The sequence below is a fragment of the Triturus cristatus genome, chromosome 5_2 (assembly GCF_964204655.1).
Source record: "Triturus cristatus chromosome 5_2, aTriCri1.1, whole genome shotgun sequence".
NCBI lineage: Eukaryota > Metazoa > Chordata > Amphibia > Caudata > Salamandridae > Triturus > Triturus cristatus.
The window spans coordinates 563,045,829-563,061,371 of record NC_140588.1 but is presented as its reverse complement, the minus strand read 5'-3'; the positions used below and the strand labels follow the sequence as shown (position 1 = coordinate 563,061,371).

Here is a 15,543-nt window from a genome sequence, read left to right as displayed (position 1 = left end):
TCTGTGATCCAATGTAACTACAAGATCAATAAGAGCGGAGCAAGACTCAGGCGGATCAACAACCTGGGCTAGCATATCCTTCAACTCGTCTCTCAAACCACGTGAAACAAAGTACTACGCTTCTCCTCAGGCCACCCGGCTTCTGCCACTAACCTATTGAATGTAGAAATTTAAGTCGCCAAGTCTTTGGTTCCCTGTTTTAAGTTGAGAAGGTCGGAGTCGACTGAATGCACAAAGGAATGTTTATAAAATAATTTCTTAAATTCGTTCTTGAAAGCAGAGTAATTCTGTAATAAAGGATCATTTCTTTCTATTAAAGGTATAACCCAGTTTGCGGCAGACCCCCCCAAACAGGATATATTAACGGCCACCTTTGCTTGATCCGATGGGAAGCAAGAAGCTTTACACATAACGTGTAATTGACACGGACTAATGAAGGCAGCGAACTTGGCAGGGTCCCCTAAAAACCGCTCAGCGGGTGGGGGGGGGGGGGGGGAATAATGGAATGTGGAGTGGTGACTTGTATTACTGGAAGACCGGAACTTGGATTCTGCGTAGGAATGGCAGGAGTCCCCCCCCCCAAGTTACCCATTCCCCGTTGTATATTATCTACTCTTGCCGAAAGGGCTTGTGTTTCCTTTTGTAAGCTACCTATCATGTGTGCTAGATCTGTAAGGGTCACCTGATTCATGTCCATGACGTTTGGGCAAGACAATAACTTTCCTTATGGCTTCGCGTTCCGTCAGGATGCACTTATCTGCTCACAGGAACATCAGAGACATGAAGCAATATCCACTACTTCCCAAAACCACCTATTGCACCCAACGAAGTCAAAGTGCCAATGGTAATCCGGGGAAGAAGGGAAACATAACAAAGAACAGGGGAAGATCCCTCGTCGATACTCTCCATGGCACTGGACCCGTCAGGACGGGGAACACGACTACAAAAAAATAGATAGATACAAATAATAAATTAGTGTACCAAAAAGTCTTCAATGTATGTCTCTATTTAATTCTCCTAGTGAATCTGTCTTCTTTACCTTGCACTTAGAAAAGGGGTTAACTCAATGTTTCACGTCTTCTTGAACATATGTATGAGACTTCTATTGGATTCTAAAAAAAACAAATAAAAATGCTAAGCAAAACCTTTTCTGTATGGAAAGAAAAGAAATGTAGGACTTCTGTATTAATGTTAAAACCCACCTTCTATTGCAACTTGCTTGGTATCTTGAAGTCTCATGTCAGAAATAAAATGTAACCTTGTCTTCAGGTATTTTCTCTCCTTTGTGTTTTTAGATTTTACAAAAAAAGAAAAAGGGGCGGATCCCCACAGTGCCAGGACCAGAATAAGGTAAGTACCATCACATAGTAATAAAGAAATAAAGGCAGCGCAGGAGCGTTGTTACCGTTCTAACATCGAAGGACTTTCCTTAATTGGATTGCAGATATTTGAGGTTCCACACGGAAGAAGTCCTTCACTGCCCCACCAGGACCGCTGTCAGGAACTGCCGCAGGGACGCCGAGTAAAGAGAACGCCAGCGCGACGAGGAAGACACCGCCAAGGACACCCCCAGGAATCAGGACCAACAACAATTATCGCCGCTGGAACGTCGGACCGAAGAAGCAACGCGGGCAAAGTACGGGGAAGAAGGCCAGCGACCAGACGCAGCTCCGAGCACCGGAGACCACCAAGGAGACGCCAGGCTTTTGTAACCAAGGTAAGTAGAGGCAATATTGTGGGGAAGTCCGGAAGAACGCGAAGCGATAGCAGTCGAGGGAGGCCGGGCTTTAACACACCTGACCTCCCTCCGTGCATGCGCTTGGGCGAACGGCGGCGGCCATTTTAGTAGTTCCGAGGGACAGCGATCGGCAGTGCCGACACAGGACTCACGTCTGAGCATACCTGGCGCACTTAGGGCGAGAAAGCAAATGACACACAATTGATGGACGGAATGCAGAACAAATCAAAACATTCACCCCCAGTCAAGAGATCTGGGTTAAATCCATCATTCTTTTGCTCACCATGCCACCCCAGTATAGACCTGGCCATATGCAAATCAGTCTTGACCCTGTGCCTCATGGGAACAGTCCAGCCCGAACTGCCATTTTCAATGCACATCACTTTACGTCCACAGCAACAGTGCTCTTCTTTCCTAACTAAAGTTTATTCCTGCCAGAGTTGACCTTTTAAGTGCTGAAGACAGATACAGTACAGCTGCTCCCAGGCCTGGCAAAACGATACAGCTCGATACACACAGGTTTCAATCTTTGAAATTAGATAGAACTGACCATGGGTGGATGCGTGCTCTGTACCGCCAGCACTGTTTACAACTCCCACCATCACCCAAGACTCCACTGAACTCCACTGCTATTCCTGAGTACTTCTGGTAAGCAGGACCTCCCTTCGTATTGTACAATGAAGCACATTTTCAACACTCACTTATTGCGCCAAAATGCTGGATACTGGGGATGTGGCACACTTTTCACACATCAGCTGGGCTCTGATTTGTCATACAGGCTCTTATTTGTCAGCTGGCCTCGGTTTTGTTAGCTGGGCTCTGATCTGGGAGCAAGAGATTTTGTGCCACCAGTGGGCTCCTTTCAGCTTGACAGTTATAGTAATCTCCAGTTAGATCTTATTCAAACCACTTTGGTTTTCACTCGTTGCTGCTACCTTTAGAAGCTGCATACTGCAAGGCAAACCTGAGCTTAGTTCGCAGAGTTTTGCTACGCAGAACTCCGCGAAGTGACAAAACACTCCGCAAAGTTCCGCAAGTGGCGGAGTGCTGTGCAAACTGCTGTTCGCGCTGGTTTTTCTGCTACTCGGGTAGAAATTCTACCCGAGCTGCAGCCTGTGAACTTACCGAGCGCAGGCAGGGAAAAAACTTTGCTGCACTACGTAGAGTGGAGTTTTCTGCACTCCATAAGCTCCGCGGAGCGCAGAAAACCCCGCAAATCATGCGAACGGAGCAGAGTTCACCGCCCAGGCCTACACGGGTGCTACGGCAAGCCCAGGGGTAGCGGGAAGGGCCACCCACCCACAGAAGATTTGGTAGCTCCGGACGTGTCTATGGTCCTGAAGATGAGTTTGGGAATTGGATTCCGGCTTAACTGAGACACAATTAACGGTCGTCTGACTACGTGGACCGACTTAGTTAATACCACTGGATGTAGACTGACTTATCTGCTTCAAGCTACCGGTCTTAAGCGCATCTGTTAGCGGAATTGCCCGCATTGGCCAGAGAAATTGTGGACGCTAGCCCTTCGGCTTAACTACAGATCCACATCCCGCAAGTAACGGCGGGTATGTGAAAAGGCCCCATTCCTTCCCAGGTTGCCCCACCCTGTCCTGATGAAGACCCGCAAGGCCGAGGATCAAACCACAAGACGGGTCGAAACATTGACGCCCCTTTAAACTAGCCTGGACCCCGAATTTACCCCCAACGTGCCACACTAGAATGGATTTCTATGCAAATTGAAACTGCAATATACTTGAGATTGTGTATTGTAAAACGTGGCCAGGTTTTCTAGGACGGTGATTTAAAACCAGTCCAACTGTTTAATGTATTAAACTTCCCTAAGTCACCATTTTGAATACTCTTCTTCACCACCTTACACTTTAGCACCCTTACTTCATGCATGTTCCCTCTGGAGCAACCTCCCCTGCAAAATTGATAACGTACATTTAATACTGTCTGATTGTTTCACCATTTGACATGAAAATAAAATGCATGGTGATTTAGATTATGGTTTGTTGCACTTACTTGTTTTGTTGTAAATAATGTATTAATTACTATGAGCGATTACTTTGTTCCTAAGAATGCTCATAAAATTATTGGCTGAATATTCCAAATAGGGATATCGATTTATGTCTTTTCAAATGAAGGTCTAAGACCGGTGTTTTTTGTATCCTACTGAAAAGGAGGCATACAATACAGGTAGGTATGAGTAATTTATTCAGAAACACGTTACAGGCATAGGTATTCCACCATTAAAATTTCAAGTGACAGGTATAGAACACTCACTCTAATGACAGCACATATTCCACATGACTTGCAACATTCTGCATAGGATGCCACAGTAGCCTGTGCTTCAGCCTCATTTTCCAATTTCAAATATTCATATATTGGTCTAAATGTCGTGAAAACCAAACAAAGTACCCTGGATGTAGGTAGACCTCTGCCATTTCCTTGCTAAGGCAGGGCAGGGGGAAGAAGAATCTTCTGAAGATATGTCTGCTCCTCCTCTGAAGCAGATCCGACTTGTGATACTGCAAACACAGTGAGAACAGATGCAAAACTGGACAGACTAAATAAAACCAACATGAAGTTGCAGACGAGAGCTAAGAGGCTGGAAGGCTAATTTACACAGCAACAAATAGGATCATTGAAACTTCCTTCAGAGGTGGAAAATATTAGACGTTTGAACAGCAGGAAGACGAACGACAACAGAGAAATATCAAGAGATAGTAAAAAGTTGGAATCATAGGAGGGTTCTCTACCTACGAATTCTCCGGTTTCTTAAAAAGCTGACTGGGAGAAGCAATATGGCTGAAGACAGAAATATTCCAGCTGGACACAGTGGACAATTGATCAATTCTAAGAGTATGAGTTCTCAAGGAGGGTAATTATCATCTAGGTCAGAAATAAGCAGTTCCATGATCACAGCTTGAGCAGGGTGCGAAAGTGAAGGTCCTTACAACGCCTCACAGATTGTGATATACCTAGATGTGGCTGAGATTAATTCAAGCATTCCATCTGTCACTTTTTGTATTCACTGTGATGCACTACGAGCAAAAAGTAAGCCCAAACATAGGTCCTGTGTTCACTGCATGACTAGAACCAAGGTAAGCCAACTAAAGAGACCCAAATTGGTCGAAACCAGTCGTAGGTTGCATGTGTTACGGTTCAGAGAGGAGCTGGCACGGGCAAAGTTTGGGCTGGACTGTTCTTACTGGAGAAGGATCAAGGCTGATTTGTATGTGGCTGGATCTAATCTGAGATAGCATGTTAGGCAAAAACATGCAAGACCGGGATGCTACCCAAGTAATTGCCAGTGGCTTAGATTGTCAAGCATTTCATCTATCGCTTTTTTGTATTGTTTGCTGTGATGCCCTACGTGCAATGGGTATGCCCAGGAGTAGGTCCCGTGCTCACTATGCCAATGGAACCAAGCTGCGCCCAACGAAAGAGGCCCAAATAGGCGTAACCTGGTCTTAGGTTGCTTGAGTTCCGGTTCAGAGAGTACTTGGCTTAGCCGTTCAGGTTGGACTGTTGCTACTGGAGCAGGGCCAAGGCTCATTTGCCAATAGCTGGGTCTAATCCAAGTTGGTATGATGACAAAAAATAGTGTACTGGGGATGCAGCCGGAGTGGTTACCAGGGGGTGAAATTAATTCAAGCATTCCATCTGTGAGAACCCCTGTCAGGGGGCCACGGGGCAAGCAAGGGCTACTGGGCCCAACTGTGGGGGTCGAGACCTTTTACTTCTGATGTACCGGGCCCCTCCTTCATGGATCCTGGGAAACTGGGCCAAGTATTCCTTCAGCACTTGACTGTCAGTAATAGCGTGGTCCAAGCAGTACAAGGGCTCCTTTTGAACTGCCCACTCCTCGGTTCTCTCTTCCTCTTGAAAGCAGTCTGTCACAGCACGAACAAGTCCAAAGTTGATGGCCCCACAACACAGGCCATGAGAGTGACTAGAGTCTACACCTGAATATCAGCCACAGTGATAGGTGTATCAAAAGGGAAGCCCAGGGTCTCAGCCCTACTTTTTGATTCCCTTAGCCCCATCTCCTTTGTGAGATGTGCCCAGGCCCCTTCCTTGTAACCGCTCTCTGAATAAAAGTGCATCCTTTGAAATGTATGGGGAAAGCCCGGTTCACCATTCTCCAGTGTGTCCCACCCAGCTTTCAGGAATGCAGCAATACACAAATCTTCTGACTGGGAAATTTCCTCTGCCTCCTCATGTTTCACCATGCAGGTCAGGGTATCCCAAAATGAAACCCATATATTGTGCCAGTCACAGGCAAATATACACAAAATACTTGCGTTTAATACACACAGGGTTTTAAGTGGGATGAAAAAATAGGGGGGGGGGGGGGCTTTCAAAGGAGCGCGGTAAGTGTAATTAAGGGCGTGGCTTAACACTTAATCTAAAAATCTGTGCTGAACATAGTGTGCCGCCCGACTTGTGTTATGCTGTTTCTGTCATTGCATCAAGATAGATGATACAACAAGTAACATCATAACTACAAGAAGTCAGGACTATTGGATTTGTCAATGGTTGTTAGTTGCATAAGATAAATAAGCAGCAACTATGGAACTATGGCTTGTTTATATCATTAAAATACTTCCAAACTCCCCCCCTCCCCCTTCCGTTGTATGTGGAAGCCCGGCTGAGACAGCTTCCTGGGCGCACACACACAGCTGCACCCGAGTACTTCACAGGTCTTGAAAAGACCATTTACATGTTAATGGGGCTTCGTTGTTTTTAACCCCTTCTTAGACCCCTGCAGCTCCATTCTGCATATTGCTGCAAGAGTCAGCCAACCCCCGCCCGAAATTTTTAGTAGCCCCACCCGGAATGTGGCTTTAGTTGTGCCTCTGCATGATGTCATGCCTTTTTGACTTCTGCACTAGTGAGAAGTGAGCAGTGTGAGAAGCGCACATCAATGTGCCTGCTGTCACTGCAGTCCGCAAAAAAAGGGCAGCCTGTGCCAGGGCACAAAACAGAGCCTGATAGAGACCCGTTTTGAGGCCTTCTTAAAAAAACTGCCAGTGCTCAGACCCGGTGAGACCCGGCCCACTTAAAGCCCTGAAACACACACACTGCACAGCACTGTATCCTTCATGTACTGTACCACTCACAGGCACACATACACCCAGCACATACATTTACCATGCATGCGCTGCACAGTGCTATACCCTTCACGTATTGTACCACTCACAGGCACACATACACCCAGCACATACATTTACCATGCATGCACTGCACAGTGCTATACCCTTCACTTATTGTACCACTCACAGGAACACATACCTCCAGCACATTAATTTACTATGCCCAGTACTGCATTACCCCTATAGTGTACTCTCCCCAGACACACATACATCAAGCGAAGATACACCACTCATGATACCATCGATATAGGCGAAGGGGTGAGTTAAGTACTCCGCAGCAGAACTTTGTATGAGTGAGCCTGAAGGACTCACTGCAGCGACGCAGGTTAAAGAGGACCTGTTTACGCCTACTGACCACTATGATTATGCTGCCACCACCGGGCTCAGGCTGCTTAGCTCCTGGAAAAGGCAGAAGCCTTTCACTACTATGAGAGCTACTGCGCTCGCTTTGAGCGCCCCTCCGGGTCTACTAAGACTGCAAACCGTGAATATGCCCATGTCATAGTGCACATGCATGATCTATGTTTGCCTATGACAAAAAAAAATCAGCCTTAGGGATCCAGACATCAGTACAGTTGGGGCACTCAGGGCAGGGGTGCATATCCATTAACATGTGAAGGACTTTTCTAGCCCAACACCATCCATCACTTTTTTGCATTATTCATACTCAGATGTAAGTAGCCCCACACAAAAAGACTGAAAGAACTGGACCCAGTGAAGGAGTGTTAGGAGAGAAGGCAGGAATCCTGTTCCCCATTAAAATTACTGATTGTACATATTGACTATATCTTAGAGGCTGCAGAAGAAGCTAGTTGCCAGCTGAGGGAGTAGCAAACCTGTGGCACTACATACAGAGCTGAAGGGAAGCACGATGGGTCTCTCCAATCATATGCTCTTTGGAACGGTGTTTTGAGGCGGGCAAGTTTTAGCTATAGGACTCTGTACAAAACTGACAAATGGTGAGGGAGCCTTGAGTTTCTTTGCTGTGGGCAGGCGCGCAACGCCCATTGGGCTCAAAGGGCTTCAGCCCCCCCATCGTGTGTGGCAGCCCGGGATGAGATAGCTTCCCGGGCACACACACAGCCGCACCCGAGTACTTCACAGGTCTTTAAAAGACCATTTGCTTGTTAATGAGGCTTCGTTGTTTTTCACCCCTTCTAAGAGCCCCTGCAGCTCCACTTTGCCTATCGCTTGAAGAATTAGTCAAACCCCCTCCCCCACCCCGCCCCCCTCCCACACCCCCCGAAAATCTTTCTTAGCCACCCCCGAAATTTGTCTCTTGTTGCGCCTCTGGCTGTGGGACCTATGCCTACTGATACTGGTGGTGACATAACTCAAGGACCATGCTAAGGGGACATTGATAGAGAGTCTGGGGAAAGTTATATTGGATTAAAAAAACGAGAAAACTTCTCACAAGAACTGAATGTCAGTGCTGTGACTTATTCTCCTTCTTTGCTTAATGCTGGTAGGTGTATGGCAGTGGAGTTTTTCCCAACGTTTGCGCTCTATTACTTCATTAAAGGTCAATAAAGATATATTAAGAAAGCTCCGACTGAGTTCTGCATTGACAAAACTGATTGACATGTAATGATGATTTCAGCAAATCTCCATTAACTTTACAGACATTTGCATTTTTTTTTTTATAACATTCACCGGAAAAGAAGAAATAAAAAGGGTTGCGAAGTACCTTTGAAGCATGTCAGGTGTAAGCACTGTACTTAAATACAATGTTTACCATTTCCCAATAATTTAATGGGCCAATATTTCATTGTAGAAATATAAGTAAAGCGGTGTACAAAGGTTTCTTTATATATTTGTGTCTATATGAATATTTTGTTGTTTTTATTTTCAAACTTTTTACTGATGTACCCCCGCCAAGGCATTTTCGGAATTACTTTACTGTACAACTGGAACCAGCACGCTAATGTATATATACCCTTGAGGCAGCTGCATAAACTATCTGGAAAACAATAATGAGATCATCTAAGGTGATAAAATCAACTACCATACCGTTTAGAACCATTGTCATATGTATAAAACCCTCTGTGGTTTCTCTATGTGAGAGAAGCAGACTATAAACAAAATGCTGATGTTTTAAATTTAAAGTGCCTTAAAATGTACAGCAAGGCGCCCAGGAAAAAGCATGTGTTTGAAAGTTTTGATTGAAAGGGTCCAAAGTTCTCCAACCCTAGGAACTAAAGTTAATGCCATAAAAAAATGTCTTCAGGGTTAAAATTCGAACTGAGCAACAGTGCATCAGCTCAAATGCTGATGCTCTTAAAATATCAACACAAGATTCAAATCCCACTGAGAAACAGTAAATTGAATGTGAGGAAACAAAGTTATTATTTCAGAATTGGTGCCATCAGTGTTAATCGAAACAGGGAAGACGAATACCCATGAAGGCAAACAAGGTAGTCAGATTACATTTAATGGTAGCCATCGCCAGACTCTGCTGTACAAGAGACAACACAAATTGCATGAATTAAAAGATTTGTGGTCTTTCAACCACACAACTGAATGAACTTATTCCAGCACCTACAAAAATAGATTTGGATGTGGGCTTCCCGGTCAACAAGATGACGTCTGCAACGTCATCAAAAAGTCAAAAGGCACTCTAGCTGGCACTACTCAATCTCCACACATGTAGTGTTTGGAGGTTGGCTCTGAGCAGAAACGCATACAGCAGACCTTGAGACCAGCTGACCCCAAAGGCCCCCCAGGAACCATTCAAATAGAGTTATATGGCACAAAACGGAGGACTCTTCGAGTTCTGGGCCATGGCAAAAGGATCCACAAAAACAATACAAACCACATTATGGAAAAGAACAGCCCCCGTCATTTCAGGGTGCAACTCCCACTCCTGATACTTCAGTGACAACTGAGAAAATTAATGGTGTGTGAAATGATGTGTTACCAGAAATATCCCCAATCGATGCACCCACTGTTACAGGTGTATTGCCTCCCAACAGAGTCAAGACCCCATACTGCCATGTCTACTGAAATAATGGATGCAGTGGGTGTGTTCGACAGAATCTGAATAACATCCCTAAGATGGAAAGAGTAAATAACCTCACTGCAAGATGGACCACCCAAGAGCGAGAACAGTTATGCGTGATAGCTGTTCCGATGTTGACCAAAAGCTCTGCACCTTCATGTTACCCAGATGGCCAGCCCAGCGAGGGAGTGTCTGCGACTATAGTAACCTGGGGAGGGCTGGAAGGACGACCCACAGCACTGGTGGGTGGAGCAGATAATTGAGAATGAGAGATGTGCACCTGAGCAGATACTTTCCTGGCTCTGGAAGCACACTGACCTCAGGCAACACTTAAGGGCAATCATTCACCATCTGGTATTTGGCAACAACAGTAATATAAGCAGAAGCAAAAACTGTGTGTCAGAGAACGTAGACTGTATGCCTAAAAACCTTAGCATCATCTCCTGAATGCCTACGGCCCTCCGAGGAGGAAAAGGCCTTCACGCGGGTCGTACTCATAATAACCCCTATTAGATTCATCCTCTGAGTAGGCGAGAGATGAGAATTTTGAGAGCTGATGGTAAAGCCCAAAACGTGGAAGAAAGTAATTGCCCGCTGAAGGTGTTCCCTGACTAGCGACGGGGACTCCACATTCACTAGTTGGTCATCCAGATATAGAATGACATGACCTCCAAGGTCGCAGTGAAGAAGACATCACCATCTGAATATGTGAAGCTGTCTAAGTCCAAACTTTAGAGCCATGAACTGAGAGTGCTCGGATCCCAGTGTGATCCTTCTGTATCCTCTGTGGGTGGGAAGAATTGGAAGATGGAAACAGGTGTCTTGGAGATTCAGGGACACTCACCAATAACTTGCAGTCAGACTTTGCTCAGCGACAGCGTCTTGCACTTGTCCCGTCAAATAAAGTAGTCCAGTAGATGGGGAAACAAGGTCTGTGACCCAAGGCCATCTTGGGGACTAAAATTAAAATGAATAGAATCTTATGCCCCTCTGTTCCAGGAGCAGCACTGTTTTGGCTCCTTTGTGTAGCAGGGCAAGGACTCCCACATCCAAAATTGAGTCATGTGCCTGAGAGCATACTCTGATGGAACAATGGTGGTCCAAAATGAGGGACCAAAAGTACAGGACATGGCCCATGTGGAACAGCCGACTCACCTACAGACCAGAGGTGAGCCAATCCCAATCTACAGAAGAGTGGGAAATGCCCACTATAAGATGATAGACAGGGGGATCAAGGAGGGTTTGACGCAGCAGACAAAGTTGCGGATTGAAAAGACCATAGCCCTTACTGTTGATGATGTTCCTTAGATCCAACATTGCCCCAAAATAAGCGATATATCAACTAGGGTGTCTGGACTAGCTGAAAAGATTGTTGTGCCCTGGAATAGCCTCAAAATATTCTATATTGTTGGTGGATTTGTCTCACTTGAGAGGACAGGCCCAGCGTGCAAGCAGTAGCTCTGCGGTTTTTCAAGCGCTCCATGGAGGAGTCAGCCTATTCTTAGAGTAAAAGCTCACTTTTGAAGGGCATGTCCTTGAGTGTGACATGGACAATTTTGGAGAAAGCAGTGGAATGCATCCAAGCTTGCCAACACAGCAGGGCAACGGTGCCCATGGTATATGCAGAATCCAGGCTAAACTTCAAGGTCTGTTTGAATACATCCAAGCCATCATTGACAAGATCAGTAAATTATTTTTCATGTGGTCTAGCAGCTGGTGACTACGTTTTGTCAGCTCCCACAAGGCAACAACATATAGGCTAGGAAGGCAGATGGCATTAACAGTGAGGCAAACCACGCTACCAGAAGAGAAGACTTTCAGCCCACAGAGTCAGGTTATCAAGGTATTCGGAGAAGCCGTAGGAAAAGCATTCACGTTTTGATTAAAGAGTAAAGTTTGGACTACCAGACTTGCAGGGCAGGTAAAAGGACAAAAGGGAGGGGGGGGGGGGGGGGCGGTCGGGTGATTCCAAGAGTAGACTTATGACATATGGTTATCTGTTTGTCAACCTATGAGCCTGAAAAGCATTTAACATATGCAGCCATGACAGCATATAAGAAATAAGTAAGAACCCCTCATTCACTGGAAACAAGGACTCCAACACAGAGTAGTAGGGTGGCAAGATCTGTCAAAACCTCTGCAGAGGGCAAGGTTAATTCCAAAGGCACAGCTGTTTTTCAAAACACAGTTTCAAATGAGTAAATAAGAGTGAAGGATGTCTCTTTATTGTGAAGTGACCAGACCACTTGCATTTGTGAAGTCCAAATATATGCCAGCATTAATATTATGGTAGGAAAGGAGAATATCAGCTTTCACGTCTTCTGTGCAGCCACAGTCTTTATCTGGCATGGCAAAGGCATCAGGGTCAGAGCTGAACAGTTCCTCTATCCAGGTAGGAAACATCACTGGGGTATTCCTGATCTTTCTCTCTAGACACATAAAAAATATCTTCCTCCTTCAATGGTTTTGAGAGCTATGTGTGCATCAGCAATGAAGGAGGCTTCAACCAAATGGGAGAGGGTGCCTTGGCAGAGGTGACTTCTTGGATCCCGGGGCCAGAACATATGAAGGCACAGCATGGAGGTGGAGACTGTTGCAGTTAGCAAGCCCACAAGAACATGCTCCTGACTGGTGGGAGGCCCAGAGGTTATAGGAATCGACAAGAACAGATTTGGAACACCTACCCGGAAAGCGCGAACCTGCGCCGGGTTGGCTGCTTGACCTTTTAGTGTTAGATCTTATCTGATGACGAATATGAATCTAGCATCGGGGAACAGCAATGAAACTTTCCTTGAAGAAGAAGAGGATGACTTCTACATCTTTTGTGATTTTTGTATGAGAAGATCTTTTAAGAGATTGTTCCCTGACAGGTGAACGATCTGAGAGTGAAGAGATCACTTTGGCTTGTCCCAGCGTTTCCACGAATGGCTCCACAGAACCTGAAAAACGCAGGAAAATGAGATTAGCTGGGTCTTGTATTCCAAGGCGGACCACTACGGACAGGAGTGCAAAATTCCAATCCTCATTGATGTATGGAGTTATAGTTGGAGGAGATATGATTGAGAAGGCAGGACAGCACCTTTCTGGGAGATGTGAGTGGGGAAGGAGGACGCAAGGCTCAAGACATCTTAAAAAGGATCATGAAAAGTCCAAACATTTCTGTATACATGGGTTAATGAATATGGCAAAATTATAATTCTAAAGATGGCATCAGTACTGGGGCACTGAAACATGCTGTTGAACCTTTAAAAGCTGCAGAAGGATGAGTAATGCATGAACTATAAATGTGACTCTATCTGTTATATAGCACCTTTCATAAATGTTTCCATACATTTAATTTACCCTCTTTATCATTTATAATGTTTAGCATTAATCACTTTTCAAGCTTCGCACATCTCAGTCAGGGCAAAAGGTTTCTGGATTGTTGAACACCAGTAAACGTCTTGGGCTGCCAAAATCATCCTGAAAATGACCATTGCCATTAGACGTACCTATTATTAGGAGCTTTTGCTTCCAATCATTGTACAGAAAAATTGGGTGTTTCTAATTAAGTATGTGCATACTAAAGATTCTAACTAGATGTCGAGATGAAATGCCTCAAAACAGGGTTAGAGGAGGATAAAGCGGTGCACAGCAGTTCTCTGGAAAAACATATTTTCTATAGAACATTGGGGTGGATGGCTTCTCCCATTTTTTGCCATTAAACAATGGTCTGTCCATCCCTTGAAGTATAAAAGGGCAATACTATACAGCATTCTTAAAATGATTATGCTCTCCTGAAAGTCATGTTTATCCAACTGTTATTAATCACCCCTTGTAAGCATTGTCAAGCCAAAATATATACTAGAAATTTCAGAAATAGGTTTATTGTTTACCTTCTGTTCTCTGCAGGAAGCTGTGGGGATTCATCCAGTTTTCAACCATAATGTACTCTTGGAGCTGAGTCTGTGACATCAGCGTCCCATCAGAAAAAACAGTGCGTGCGCTGCTTGTTTGGGCATCAGCAGCTGCACAAAGGAAACCTCAGTTTATTGAAACATAAAATATCGAATACAACTTTCAAGGTATTTTATATTTGACTGGTGGACCTGATAATTTCAGATTATGCGTCGGAGCACTACTGCATACAGAACTTTAGCTTGACAGAGAATACGGACTTTTTGTTTTAAAGGTGCAGTACTGACATTTCTCAGTAGGCAAAATATATTGCACAACAGGTAATACCTACATGTTTTTACAATTTCCAGGACTCGAAGGTTAAAACAACAAGCAGACACAACAGTTTTTGGTTATTTAAACGGATACTAAATCATAGGACAACAACCAAGATGAATGGCCAGAAATTATCACATAAATCCTATTAAAAAAGATATATTCAGCAAACACTCTTTTGTGCACCTAACCCTAAACCCAGTATTATTCACATTTAAAACATATTTCTTTACACAAAAAAGACTGGAGATGACCAGACTATCTTTATCAATACAATCCATACAGGATTCATTTAAACCCCTATTCCCAAGCTGAAGACGAAATCCTCCCAGGCGCACTTCTCAGGAAATACTCCTAGGATTTGGAACTCACTTCATAAGGAACTCTGCTGCAACGCCTCCTTTTCTTGCTTCAAAAGGGACCTTAAATCCTTACGGTTCAACAACTACTTCAACACGTGCACAAGCTGATCCACGTTTTCCAAAGACCCAGCCCTCAGAGACCCGATCCTCCATTGCTGGCGCCTGACTTATACAGCTCATAATTTGTCACTAATAACGTTACCTTAATGCTGTATGGTTATTTATGTTTCTTGACTGTTTAACTACCTTAATGCTGTATTGTTTGGTTGACTGTTACGCTGTATTGTGTATATGCTGTATTGTGTGGTTGACTGTTAGGGCCCATACAAATCCTCACATGTATCTTGAGTAAATGTCTTTGCATAAAAAGTAAAGCGCTTTGATACCACTAGGTCTAGCTAGCGCTATATAAAACTCGAAAATAAATAAATAAATAAATCAACGGAGGACTGGTCAATACAATGCAATCGATCAGAGTTACATTATATGGCAAAACTATAATGGTCTCCTCTCTCATCAAATCCCTCTCCTCAAAAGTCATTGCTCTTTCCACCTAGGCAGACACCTATCCCCGCACTGTCATGTTCCCTTTTTGAAACAGCCCAGTTCCTCCCTCTGATCAAAATAAGCTTTTTAAACCAAGATGATCTGGTGAGTTACCGGCTCAGTTTCAATCCAGGATGTGTGCTATGTAATGTATTTTCTAATGGCTGGAAGTATTCTCTGCAAAGTATTGGCCAATCCTTCCTATAGGTACATGAATAGCTCCATTTCTCAATGCTTCAGTCGCCAGGCGCCATTGTAGGTATCCTTAAGCGTGGTCTTCCCCATGACAAGGTGACCATTAATGGGTTGGGATTCGATCCGAAAGTGTGCACCCCAAATATTTAGCCTATGTGAATTTATGAACCGTATCCAATGAGCAGTACAGCAGTATGTAGACGTGTGCAGAGTGTGGGAACCAAATTCATATTTTTTCTAACGTTTTACATTAGAATCTTTAATCTATCCTAATCTCCAAAACGACATTCCTGGATCAAGCAAGAGAAGGATCAAATTAGGCGTTACTTC

At 44.5% G+C, this 15,543-nt stretch overlaps 1 protein-coding gene across 6 annotated transcripts in view; it reads right to left on the bottom strand.

The window, feature by feature from the left end:
* Nucleotides 1-15,543, bottom strand: part of ENOX2 (ecto-NOX disulfide-thiol exchanger 2) — a 1,377,678-nt gene that overhangs the window by 638,797 nt on the left and 723,338 nt on the right. For 4 of the 6 annotated variants that reach the window (XM_085607631.1, XM_085607633.1, XM_085607632.1 and 1 more), the window contains exon 5: nucleotides 13,774-13,905. The exons of the other annotated variants lie outside the window; for them this stretch is intronic. In XM_085607631.1, coding sequence (XP_085463757.1) covers nucleotides 13,774-13,905 — 132 coding nt within the window. The remainder of the gene's footprint in view (nucleotides 1-13,773; nucleotides 13,906-15,543) is intronic. 6 annotated transcript variants of the gene reach the window in all.